At 38.3% G+C, this 14358-nt stretch overlaps 1 protein-coding gene across 1 annotated transcript in view; it reads left to right on the forward strand.

The window, feature by feature from the left end:
• The first annotated feature begins 11279 nt into the window (after positions 1–11279).
• LOC126109902 (methylthioribose-1-phosphate isomerase) overlaps positions 11280–14358 on the forward strand; it is a 69334-nt gene continuing 66255 nt past the window's right edge. The window contains exon 1 of the mRNA XM_049914993.1: positions 11280–11404. Within this exon, the coding sequence (XP_049770950.1) occupies positions 11387–11404 (18 nt within the window). The 5' untranslated portion in view covers positions 11280–11386. The remainder of the gene's footprint in view (positions 11405–14358) is intronic.

A 14358-nucleotide genomic window follows, 5' to 3' on the forward strand; every position in this document is an offset into this window, starting at 1 on the left:
AGCAAAGAAGGGAAAGCAGAAAGGTGGAAGGAGTATATAGAGGGTCTATACAGGGGCGATGTTCTTGAGGACAATATTATGGAAATGGAAGAGGAGGCAGATGAAGATGAAATGGGAGATATGATACTGCGTGAAGAGTTTGACAGAGCACTGAAAGACTTAAGTCGAAACAAGGCCCTGGGAGTAGGCAACATTCCATTAGAAGTACTGACAGCCTTGGGAGAGCCAGGCCTAACAAAACTCTACCATCTGGCGAGCAAGATGTATAGGACAGGCGAAATTCCCTCAGTCTTCAAGAAGAATATAGTAATTTCAATCCCAAACAAAGCAGGTATTGACATATGTGAAAATTACCGAACAATCAGTTTAATAGGTCACATCTGCAAAATACTAATGCGACTTCTTTACAGATGAATGGAAAAACTGGTAGAAGCTGACCTCGGGGAAGATCAGTTTGTATTCCATAGAAATGTTGGAACACGTGAGGCAATACTCACCCTACGACTTATCTTAGAAGAAAGATCAAGGAAAGGCAAACCTACATTTCTAGCATTTGTAGACTTAGAGAAAACTTTTGACAATGTTGACTGGAATACCCTCTTTCAAACTCTGAAGGTGGCAGGGGTAAAATACAGGGAGCGAAAGGCTATTTACAATTTGTACAGAAACCAGATGGCAGTTGTAAGAGTCAAGGGACATGAAAGGGAAGCAGTGGTTGGGAAGGGAGTGAGACAAGGTTGTAGCCTCTCCCCGATGCTATTCAATCTGTATATTGAGCAAGCAGTAAAGGAAACAAAAGAAAAGTTTGGAGTAGGCATTAAAATCCATGGAGAAGAAATAAAAACTTTGAGGTTTGCCAATGACATTGTAATTCTGTCAGAGACAACAAAGGACTTGGAGGAGCAGTTGAACGGAATGGATAGTGTCTTGAAAGGAGGATATAAGATGAACATCAACAAAAGCAAGAGGATGATAATGGAATGTAGTCGAATTACGTCGGGTGATGCTGAGGGAATTAGATTAGGAAATGAGACACTTAAAGTAGTAAAGGAGTTTTGCTATTTGGGGAGCAAAATAACTGATAATGGTCGAATTAGAGAGGATATAAAATGTAGACTGGCAATGGCAAGGAAAGCATTTCTGAAGAAGAGAAATTTGTTAACATCAAGTATTGATTTAAGTGTCAGGAAGTCGTTTCTGAAACTATTTGTATGGAGTGTAGCCATGTATGTAAGTGAAACATGGACGATAACTAGTTTGGACAAGAAGAGAATAGAAGCTTTCGAAATGTGGTGCTACTGAAGAATGCTGAAGATTAGATGGGTAGATCACATAACTAATGAGGAGGTATTGAATAGAATTGGGAAGAAGAGGAGTTTGTGGCACAACTTGACTAGAAGAAGGGATCGGTTGGTAGGACATGTTCTGAGGCATCAAGGGATCACCAATTTGGTACTGGAGGGCAGTGTGGAGGGTAAAAATCGCAGAGGGAGACCAAGAGATGAATACACTAAGCAGATTCAGAAGGATGTAGGCTGCAGTAGGTACTGGGAGATGAAGCAGCTTGCACAGGATACAGCAACATGGAGAGCTGCATCAAACCAGTCTCAGGACTGAAGACCACAACAACAACAACAACAATATTGGATGATGCTTGTATAATTATGTCTGTGGCTGTTGGCTTTCTGAAGATGTCAAATGTGTGTTTATTGTTATATTCAAGAAATGTATTTGCTTTTGTGTCTTTCTTTTCATTGGAAGCCTGTCTTCTTGTGAGTAAAATTCCTTTGCAAATTTGAAGTAATTTTGGAATGTTATTCCTTTGAGGGTTTTAGTTATTTTATTAATATTGTCCGCAGGTAGTTCATTGTATGTTAGTTAATTTTCTTCAATTAGTTTCATTGTGTCTGCAGAGGGTATGAAGGTGTACATGGTCTGTATGTCATTGGATGGAATGATAAGATAGGTTCATTCGTCTGTAAAGCAGGTGATAGACTTTTGGTGTATTGTAGAATATTGCTCAAGTGTGTGGGACCAGTACTTGATAGTACTAAAACGGGATTTTGAAAATACTCCATGGGATAATGTCACAGAGATACTGGAGGAACTGAACTGGCACTCTCTCGAAGACAGGCGTACACTAGCTCAAGAAAGTGTATTAACAAAGTTTCAAGAACTGGCTTAATATGATTGCTCTAGGCATATACTACAACCCTCTACATATTGCTCATACACAGATCATGAGTATAAGATTAGAATAATTACTGCACACATAGAGGCATTCAGTCTTCCCACAGTCCATACATGAATGGAACAGGAAGAAACCATAGTGACTGGTACAATGGGACGTATTCTTTGCCATGCATCTCACGGTGGTTTGTGGAGTACAGATGTGGATGTAAAAGTATACCTGCTCAAATTCTGCCTTTCACAAAAAAATCAGCAGGACTTTCTTTCTTCTTAAACCAAATGTTGGTGACTGCTAAACCATTCCTTGTAAAAAGTCTAACAACTTTCTCTCTTCTATTTCCCTATACAATTCTTTTTCCATGCTCTTGTATGCATTTAGTTCTTCCATTGTCATAATCTTCTGTTCAGTTAAGTGTCTCTGCATTTCTTTTTTAAAGTCCTCCTCCCTCTTTAGCAGAACATACAACCTGTAGTGTACATATGCACATAATTTCCAGATCCTACCCTTTCAGTTTCACTCTTGATGATAATCATTCTGTCACTTACTGCCTTCAACAACTCTTTCAACCCTCCTCCTAGATGTCTTTTTTCCTCCTCATTCCCACTCCAGTACAGTCTATATCCACTCCTCAATTTCCCTCCTTCCTAGAGATCAGAAACAGAGCAAGTATGAGTCTAATGTTGCAGGTTGCATACTTGACAAATTGAGTCACCACTGTCACATCATATACGTCCTTCCTTCCTGCTGCAGTTCTGCCACTATGACGAGTTTGTGAATGGTAGCTGCAGTTGCTTGCTACTTGTTCTCTCTTACTGAAGTATGCAGGAGTGCAAGGCTAGTCGTGACTTAGTACAGAAGTTGAGTGTTTTACAGTAATACTCGCATGTAAAAATGATACATTTTTGGGATCAGATAGCCTTCAACGAAGCTGTGTTTTGTGAGAAAGTGGAGGCTGCAGAACAAAAATTATGCAAAGAAGTGTAACAATTGTGAATGTATTCATTGGAGGAAGAGTGATGTCATAAATAAGTTCCACGCTTTAATCTATACTTCAGACGAAAATGTACAAATTTTGTCCAATGCAAACTAAGCTGTTGTAGTCTTGTTTATTTCACCTACACTGAGGAAAAACATGTGCTGTGTCATATGAAAACTGGGCACAGAGCAATGTCACCGTTATCACAATGCAACCAAATAGCACACTGTGTGTGTGGTGTTCTGGTCATGGTAACTTATTTTTATGGGCTAAAAGCGAGTTGTGTAGCTCATAATTTATTTCTGTAACTTTTTTAAAGACTGTTATAAATTTAATCCTCCCATGAACCATCCATGAACCTTGCCGTTGGTGGGGAGGCTTGCGTGCCTCAGCACTACAGATGGCCGTACCGTAGGTGCAACCACAACGGAGGTGTATCTGCTGAGAGGCCAGACAAACGTGTGGTTCCTGAAGAGGGGCAGCAGCCTTTTCAGTAGTTGCAGGGGCAACAGTCTGGATGATTGACTGACCTGGCCTTGCAACATTAACCAAAACGGCCTTGCTGTGCTGGTACTGCGAACGGCTGAAAGTGAGGGGAAACTACAGCCATAATTTTTCCCGAGGGCATGCAGCTTCACTGTATGGTTAAATGATGATGGCGTCCTCTTGGATAAAATATTCCGGAGGTAAAATAGTCCCCCATTCGGATCTCCGGGCGGGGACTACTCAGGAGGACGTCGTTATCAGGAGAAAGAAAACTGGTGTTCTACGGATCCGAGTGTGAATTTTCAGATCCCTTAATCGGGCAGGTAGGTTAGAAAATTTAAAAAGGGAAATGGATAGGTTAAAGTTAGATATAGTGGGAATTACTGAAGTTCGGTGGCAGGAGGAACAAAAAACTGAAGAAATTGCAAAAAGGTGGGAATTTAAGGAGATTGGACCTGGATAAACTGACTAAACCAGAGGTTCTACAGTGTTTCAGGGAGAGCATAAGGGAACAATTGACAGGAATGGGGGAAAGAAATACAGTAGAAGAAGAATGGGTAGCTTTGAGGGATGAAGTAGTGAAGGCAGCAGACAATCAAGTAGGTAAAATGATGAGGGCTGATAGAAATCCGTGGGTAACAGAAGAAATTTTGAATTTAATTGATGAAAGGAGAAAATATAAAAATGTAGTAAATGAAGCAGGCAAAAAGGAATACAAACGTCTCAAAAATGAGATCGACAGGAAGTGCAAAATGACTAAGCAGGCATGGCTAGAGGACAAATGTAAGGATGTAGAGGCTTATCCCACTAGGGGTATTGTATTGTATTGTATTTTTTATTGGTCCTGTTGTCTACATAGCAGCTTATGCATAAGACATTGGACAATTCAAGTTATAAATATACAGGCTGAAAGTCATTTCGAGGCATACATATTTAAGGTTACAATAATACACTTTACACGTAAGTATTTATATAACACATTTCATAAATTTAAATATTCTTCAATGGAGTAAAAGCAGTGATGCTGTAAATATGACTTTAGAGATTTTCCAAATGTATTGACCTCTGTGATAGCTTTCATGTTTTCAGGAAGTTTGTTATAAAGCTTAACTCCCATGTGAAAAGTACCTTTTTGGCACAGTGCTGTGCTGATTTGAGTCATATGTAAGTTTCTGTTTTGTCTGGTAAAGTGATCATGTACATAACAGTTTTTTTGCAGTCTCCAGTCCTTACCTATTACATTTAATTTAAAGAACAGAAGGGTTTTTTCCATAATGTATACACATGGTAATGGAGGAATACCAGATTTCTTAAACAGGGGTTTACAAGAGTCTCTAGGCTTGCATCCAAACAAGATTCTAATGGCCCTTTTTTGTATCAGCTGTTTTAGAGTTTCCCCAGAAGGTGACCCCATATCTAACACGAGAATGAAAGTACGCATGATATGCATTCGATACTGTTTTCTCACTACAGCATGATTTTAATGAACAAAGAAGGTAACATGTTTTGCTCAGTTCAATATGCTTATTCCATCTGATGTTACTCTGCAGCCAAAGTCCTAAGAATTTGGTTTCAGTATTGTTACCAACTGGTTCGTCATTGGTAGAGACTGATGGGATAAACGTGTCCTTGTTACGAACATTGTGTGGAATTTTAGAGCAATGGTTTTCTTACTGTTCATTACAGCTGCTAAGTTGTTTCGTGACCGCGCTTACTGTCTGCTGTAACTGTTCATCGTTGTCTCCTTTTAGTAAAATTGTGGTGTCGTCTGCAAATACGTGTGCATCAACATTTAAGCTTAGATCATTTATGTACAGAAGGAACCCCATTACTGATCCTTGGGGTACACCATGTTTAATTTGTTTATAGTCAGATAAGTGATTAGGTACATTTTTTAGTTCAATATTTGTGTGTTTGATGCACACTGCCTGCTTACGATTAGTCAGGAAGGAACTGATCCACTTATTGGACAGACCTCGAATACCATATCTTTCAAGGTTTGATAGCAGAATTTTATGGTCCACCATGTCAAAAGCTTTTGACAAGTCAATAAACACTCACATTGTTTTTTTTGTCCATTACGTTTAGGATGGAATTGGTGCAGTTGTCGTTGACCTCTTATTTCTGAATCCACGTTGTTCATTACATAGGATGCGGTTTTTATTTATAAATTTCAGAAGTTTGTCATACATAACTTTTTCCAGTACTTTCGAGATGCAGGAGGAAATTGTGTCGGGTCTGTAGTTATTTACATTGTCTTTATCCCCTTTTTTATATACAGGGATAACTTTTGATGTTTTCAACACATTGGCGAAAGTGCCTGCCTGAAGTGAGCAGTCACATAAGTGTGTGAGTACTTCAATTAGATGTGATGCGCTCTTCTTGAACATTGTTGCAGGTATACCATCAATACCTGCCGATTTGGAATTTTTTAGTCCTTTTATTGCTTTAGCTACTTCATCTTGTGAAACAGAACTGATGTACATTGATCCTCTACATGCGCTTATTTTATATTCTTTTGCCTGGGTGCTCTTAAAGTATGATTGTAACATATTATCAGCAACACCTGTGAAAAAGTTGTTAAATGTGTTGGCTACTTCTAAGGGGTTTGTTACTTTTTTATTTTTATGTGACAGTATTATATTTTTGCAAGATTGTCTGTATTCTCCACATTCTTTTTTTATAACACTCCAGATAGCCTTTGATTTATTAGCTGAATTATAAATGATTTCATCATTATGCATTATTTTTGCCACTATTATTACTTTTCTTAATATTTTCAAGTATTTTTTATAGTATGCGCATACTTCAGGTGAGGAATTTTTTGAGTTACATATTTCATGAAGTAGTCTCTTCTTCTGGTATGAAACCCTTATTCCCTTTGTGATCCAGCTGTTTGTTCTTGAGTTCCTCCGTATGGTTAATGTTTTCAGTGGTAATGCAAGTTCAAAGAAATGGGTTAATGTATCAATGAAAGTGTTGAATTTTTCATTTATATCGTTCATTTTGTACACTCCTGGCCATTTTTCTTTCAGTAATAAGTTGTTGAAGTAGTTTACATTATGCTGATTATAACTTCGATATGCTGTTCTGAAAGACATGTTGTTAATAATACTGCCTTGTACTTTTATGCTTAATATTTGAGCAAGATGCTCACTAAAACCTGCATTGAAAATTTTTAGTGAGGTGTTGTGTAAACCCTTCTTGACTAGAAACTGATCGAGAGCTGTTTGGCAAGTTTCTGTTACTTGGGTAGCTGCTTTTACTTCAGCCTTTAAATTGTAGGACATTGCAAGGTTCAAAATGGTCTCCCTATTTCCACTATTCGAGAGGAAATCAATATTGAAGTCACACCAGATTATCAAATCACAATCAATTTTATTTAATTTATTTAGCAATGACTCCATTTTGTTTAAGAAAAGTTCAAAATTCCCGGATGGTGATCGGTAAACTGTAGCAATAACCAGGTTGAACTGCTTACAGGAAAATTAAAGAGACCTTTGGAGAAACGAGAACCACTTGTATGAATATCAAGAGCTCAGATGGAAACCCAGTTCTAAGCAAAGAAGGGAAAGCAGAAAGGTGGAAGGAGTATGTAGAGGGCCTATTCAAGGGCGATGTACTTGAGGACAATATTATGGAAATGGAAGAGGATGTAGATGAAGACGAAATGGGAGATACGATACTGCATGAAGAGTTCGACGGAGTACTGAAAGACCTGAGTAGGAACAAGGCCCCAGGAGTAGACAACATTCCATTAGAACTACTGACGGCCTTGGGAGAGCCAGTCATGACAAAACTCTACCATCTGGTGAGCAAGATGTGTGAGACAGGTGAAATACCCTCAGACTTCAAGAAGAATTGTCACAGCTGCAAAATACTAACGTGAATTCTTTACAGATGAATGGAACTCATTTCTGGCCACTAACCCTCCCATCTGGTAGAATATCCAGTCTCTTCAACAAATGTAGTCCTTTAACAAAGGAGGTAGCTTCCGAAACACTAGTTCGACCAACACTCGAATATTGCCAGTCAGTCTGCGATCTCTAACAGATCTGAATGATAACAGACCCCAAGAAAAGTAGCACATTTTGTTAAAAGTCCATTTAGTAAGTGCGAAAGTGTCATGGAGATGCTCAGTCAACTGCAGTGGAAGATGCAGTTTGCATCATGGTATGGTTTACCATTAGAAGTTCAGAAAGCATACGTTCCTGGAAGAGTCAACCAATATATTGTTTCCTCCTATATAAAAACGGCATGGTACACAAAGTATTCTCTGCCACACACAACGATGTGGCTTGTAGAGTATACATGTAGATGTATTCATCATGTCCACCACTTGCTACATCTTCCCTGTCAGTGTCTATATATTCACTGTACCAAATCATAGCCCTTTGGAATAGAAGGGTTGCCTCCCATTACATCCATTCTTTCCAAAGCTTGTTCCATGCTTCCAACCATATAATGGCAGACCGATCACAGCTGGATTTACTGTGCAAGTTTCCTCTCTGGCTTTTTTGGTCTGTGGGAGTGATTTATTTCCCTCCTAGCCTTCAGTAGCCAGGGGCTGCTGATAAGCATTCCTTGACTTGCCAACTAGAAAAGTATTTTCTTGGTTTGTAAAAAATAACTGTGTGTAATTCCAAATTTTAGCATGGAAGAAAATTTGAAAAAAAAAAAAACAGTTTCTGGGTTGAAAGGTGAATTACTCAAGAAATTCTTGCATTATTTCCACCATGTGAATGGACACATTGTCACTATGGAATGACAAAATAATGTTCACCATTTGTTTTAGATTCTCATAAAAAATTTCTGGCCAGGTTAACGTCCAGTCCAACACTGTGGATGTTAAGTGCCCACTTGTAGATTAGAAAGAGTAGAAAATTGTTTCGGCCTTACTCATCTGCATCTTCACTGAGGAAGATAAATGTGCTGTCTGCCTCCATCAAACTGGTACAGCCATGCTTGTTCAGAGATATGTGTACCACTGATACGCTCCAGCTACCGTACGGTGCGTGCTAGTGTGCGCTTCGTCCTGTTCCATTCATACAGGGAGTATGTGTGAGCTACATGACAGGCAATGTAATAGTTACACTGTCTACTTCCAATACAGGTTCTCATGGTTTTGCAACTACAGTATTGCCTACATTCCAATTACTCTCATTTCTGTTACATATTTGTACGATGTGCTACAATCCTAGAAGGGCATGTCTGAATTCCCTCAACATCTTCTGTTTGGCCCATTGATAAAGATCTCGGATACTAAATCCATATACTAGAACAGTATTGTGCGTTGTTTCATTAACAGATGCACTGCAGTTACTCACAATCCGCACAACAAATCTAAGTTCTCTATTTGCCTTACTACTAGTTTCACATTCTTGTTCCATTTTGTATCACATTGTAGTGTTACCCTGGGTATTTAAAAAATGAACGATTTCCAGTTACACTGTAATAAGGTGCTATAGAGTTCTTTTGCTTGTTTTTCACCTGCTTACTATGTGGATACTCGTGACCGAGCAACATAACTACCAACAAACCCAGTCTCCGATGACATAGTACTAACCTGGAAGTCTTCTATTCTTGTGATAGATTGCATGCCATCAACTGACTGCAAAGCTCCCCAGTGTGAAGACTTGTGTGCAAGTCCTTTATATAACCACATGTTGATTAAAGGTTCAGTCATTCTATTAGCAGTTTCAGCTGTAATCAAGTCATCTTAAGAGCCAATGTAGTGCTTAAGAAGCTTGGTAACACTAGGTCTGAGGGTGACTGTTGATTACAAGAGAAACCAGTAATAGTATAAGTGAAGCATGGGATTTTCATTAGGTAATAGAAGAAAACATTACATCAATCGCGGCCTCCAAAATGACAATTATGTAGTCCTTTCCAGTATATACGGACAGTGTTGGTAGGTTTGCCAGGTGGTTCAGCTGCTTTCTTAATATGAAACTAATTTTTCTAACATTAGGTGTCTGTACTGACTTTTATCGTAAAGAAAATTTGTCTGATTTCATTGAACCAGTGGAAGGAGACTGCCAATTGCAATTGCTCTGGGAACTTGTTTACGCATGATGGCAGATAGCTTCCATGTTATCAAACATTACAAAGTGTGGTTACAGCAACAATGAATAAAATTGCATCACTACTGAAGTGTGACCATGTCACAGTTTGAGGTAGAGGGTATCACTCATTGCAAGGTGTTAGGAGGAAGATTAAATCTAACAGGTTGCTGGCAGCTAGGAGAGGAATATGTTTGAAAATTGTGCTGTCTTCTGATGTGCACTATGGAGACAGTAAATAAGGTGACATGACACTACTGTTCACTTTTCTTAAAATTTTCTAGTCATCTAGACTAGAGCTTTCCAAGTGGCTCTACCTAATTTTTGTCAGTTGTAAAAGTGGTGTTCATGAAGTGAAATACGTATCTCAGTTTTTTTGTCATTTCTTTGCACTACAATACATTATGTATCATTTCCTCCTGTACCACACAGAAGCTTTTCTCATTTTATGAGAATGTAATGCAGTAAGATTCCTCTGTCTTGCAGTATGACACTATTAGCCTTCATGCTGTAGCAACATTCTCTTCAGTAATTAATGTTCGCCGGCCGCGGTGGTCTTGCGGTTCTAGGCGCTGCAGTCCAGAACTGTGGGACTGCTACGGTCGCAGGTTCGAATCCTGCCTCTGGCATGGATGTGTGTGATGTCCTTAGGTCAGTTAGGTTTAAGTAGTTCTAAGTTCTAGGGGACTGATGACCTAAGATGTTAAGTTCCACAGTGCTCAGAGCCAATTAATGTTCGAGGATAATCTGTGCTCAGAAATCTCTCTCGACTGAAATTACTTCTCCGAATCTCTTGGAATCATTTCACTACAAAAAAGCAACAGAAGTTCTCCTTGTGGCCAATTGGTATGTACCACCAATAAACTATCCTCCTTGAGAAAAACTGTCTGGTATTCTTCTTTCTGTATAGGATCAGCTTGATCTCATCAATAAGTGCATATATGAACACTTCAAACATATCTGGCAGCATACTGCTACTTATCCACTGGGATACTCATATTGCAAAACCTCACTTGTATTGTTTTGGTACGACACGATGAAGTCAAAAACAGAATTTGATGAATAGAATAATAAAAACTGTATAAAATAAAATTCCAGGCACACCAAAGGTGGCCTACAAGGACAGTGAAATGGTTACATAGTAACAGTGAATACTATTCAGAGGTATATGCTTATAGTAAGCAAGTTTTGAATATTGAGTAACTGAGCTGGTAAGTTTACACTGCTCCAATAGTGGCTTTGAGTCATTGAATGTTGTTATTTTCTTAATTCAATGCCAGTTGTGCATTGCATATGGTTTTTGATGTTACCAGTTGAATTCTATTTTATAGGTGTTTTTTTTCTGAAGTATATTTTTATATGAATTTGTGGCTTACATTGTAATCTGTTTCCTGGTTTAGTTTTACAGTGCATCACTTTGTGCCCAGATGTGCTAGCACAGTATGGCCAAATCTGGACCCCTTCTTGTGTTGGTCTATTTAGGGACTTGGCAGTGTTTAACCATTTACGTGATAATAATAACCTGAGCACTGCATTATTTTCATGCCAGATGCTTGTAGGTATTGAGGTGTCTTGTGTAGTTGGGCTTAGAACCTGAATAGCTCCAGTGGTTTCTCAAAGCAAACCACAGGTAGTTTCCTGTTCTGCTAAGAGTTTTGATAAAAATGTTGGATGCAAATAAGAATTTCAGTGAGTATTAATTTGTGTGTGTGTGAGAGAGAGAGAGAGAGAGAGAGAGAGAGAGTGTGTGTGTGTGTGTGTGTGTGTGTGTGTGTGTGTGTGTAACAATAACATAACCATTTTAGTGTACAGTAAAAGAACGTCAAAGGTGAATCTGACTCAACTGTATTTTGAATAACTTTAAAAGCCATAGAAAGAAGCTGATTAAAGCTGAATTCACTAGCAATGCTCAGTAGCTTATTATAAGGTCGACATCTATGGATTGCTAGACAAGGTATCCCACTACTAAGCCCTCCGATTTTCATTTATCATATAAAAAAAACTTTTATTTTTTATTTTTATAGTTCCTTTAGCAGCTTACAAATAAGACATGCACTCACTCACAGTTATCTGTATTCGCTTCATTGGAGTAATGCTATATCTTGTCTTAATCTTCCAATACATACTGGTTCAGCACAGACAATTACCAATCTCCAGTCTGACTAGCATCAACCACTTTAATACTGATATTTTATTTGAAGTCGTAGGGAACCTTTTTTTTTTTATTATATGTGGAAAAAAACACGACTTTGTGATCCTTCACAAAGTTATCATGTCGATGAAACTCTGCCCCACACAAGTTTCTGTTTCATGCATTTTGTATATGTGGTTTCTAAGGTTGAGGGGAGTTACGGTGCGATGCTGCAAGTGTATTCAACAAGCTCCACACTGGACTCTCATTCAGGAGGACGACTGTTCAATCCCGTGTCTGGCCATCCTGATTTAGGTTTTCCGTGATTTCCCTAAATTGCTCCAGGCAAATGCCAGGATGGTTTCTTTGAAAAGGCATGGCCAACTTCCTTCCCCGTCCTTCCCTAATCCGATGAGACCAATGACCTCGCTGTTTGGTCTCCTCCCCCAAACAACCCAACCCCACCCCAACTAGCTCCCACGTAATGTACATCTAAACAATTAGAAACTTCTACCAATTCAAAAGAAATGAAAAACGTATTTCATTTGCCTCTCCTCCTACAAATTATCCATCAAGATTTGAAGACTGAAAATCTGTGATAGCTGTGTTTCACATTAAGGGTTCACTGTGGAGCCACGAGTTGTGTTGTAAACATGACTCTGAATTTTCACTTGGAGATAATATATCCATAAAAAAACATTGTAATCAAGTAAATAATAGCAACCATTTAGTAGAAGATAAAACAGCAGCTATTTAATGTAATGAAAAAGTAGCTTTTTTTCTTCTTCTTCTTTAAAGCATCAGCTTTCTATTTAATCTACTAAGTTATATTTATCTGGTGTATGCACAGACAGTGTCAAGCGCTACAGTGAGGGCATATTTGTAATGGCATGTGAATATTCAGTTTCTTTGATTTGCACAGTTTTCATTAATGCATATTCCACTCATTTCACATTCCTCAAGGTTCTCCTTTGTTGAGTTCATAGAACACAATGACTGACTGAATGGATGACTTTTTAAAGGACACATAGCCATGAAACTGAATGCAGTCAGCACATTTTTTAACCATTTCGTTACTGTACGATTAATCTTAGGAACAGAAAAGTGTAAGATCTGTAGATAACAGGCTGTAGAACAGAATGACAGAAAAAAATCACTTAGAGTTGCTGCATTTGAAGATTATTCTACACCTTATGCACAAGATTCATAATACGAATTGTATCTGTCCCTTGCTCTCATAGCTGATACTGAGCCCACTAAAGATATACTTGCGAGGGAGGAAAAAAAATAGCACAAATTGTGATCAGCTTGAAATGGAAATGAACTATATTTTAACAACAGTGGTAAAGAAAAGTTAGAGGCCAATTTCAGATCCACTTTTTGTTACCAAAAATTAATTTGGTTTGTTTATATGAATATTTGTGTTGATTTATAATCACAAATATATATTTTTAATGGGTCGTGTGATCTAAGTTGTAAGTGCATAAATTTTATTTGTGGTGAGGCACCTGACTGTAACAATCGATTGCTATCTCACAACTGCCAATGCTTATAGAGGAGAATTCAGTTTTAATGATGCATTGAACAGATATTTATGCTGTGCACTTCAAAATCAAGCAGTTTAGATTTAGATTCCAATGATAATTTTGCCATTGTGACCTATTAGAGATAAACACAAACATCCATTTCATATTTTAAGTCACAAGAGATTAACGGTCTGTGAACTGAAAATGGAATTCCTGGAGGGAAGAAGACATTCTTTTCGTGAAAACCTGCAGAGAAAGTTTAGAGGACCATCATTTGTGGCTGACTGCAGAAAGATTCTACTGCTGCTTATGTACATATTGTGTAGGGACGAAAATGATAAACAGAGATTAAGGCTTATAGACAGTCACTTTCCTCTCACTTCACTTGCAAGTTGAACAAGAAAGAAAATGACTAGTAGTAGTACAGGGTACCCGCTGAAATGTCCCTTATGGTGGCTTGTGGAGTTGTGTATGTAGATGCAGAGTAATAAGAACAGTGAAGTACTATTATGTACTGACATAATCTCCCCCCCCCCCCCTCCCTCTCTTTCTCTCTCTCTAAAAAACACACACACACTCAAAATAGCTGTTATTTGTCACCTTTAGTAGGTGGTGTATAAAACTGAAGAAGACATTTTCTAAACATATGTGCCTTGCTGAAGCTTTAAAGTTCAAGAATTAACCAACACATCTGAAGCAGAAGTGCAGCTGAAACGTATGGTTCACACCAAGCTCCCAACTCTCAGTAATATTGCAAAGATAACAACAAAAATCTGCACAAAACAAGACTCACTACATAAAAAAGAAGATCCTAACAGAAACTGACAGTCACTGTTGGCACTTTATCCATCCATTATGTCCTGTAGCTTCCATCAAGAAGAATCTACAGGGAATGGAACACGTCAGGGTGTACATTAAAAGGAAGACAACGAAATAAGAGAAACATAACTTGTATTGATAACAAATTATCTCTTTACTGTTTGATT

The sequence above is a fragment of the Schistocerca cancellata genome, chromosome 12 (genome assembly GCF_023864275.1).
Source record: "Schistocerca cancellata isolate TAMUIC-IGC-003103 chromosome 12, iqSchCanc2.1, whole genome shotgun sequence".
Lineage (NCBI taxonomy): Eukaryota > Metazoa > Arthropoda > Insecta > Orthoptera > Acrididae > Schistocerca > Schistocerca cancellata.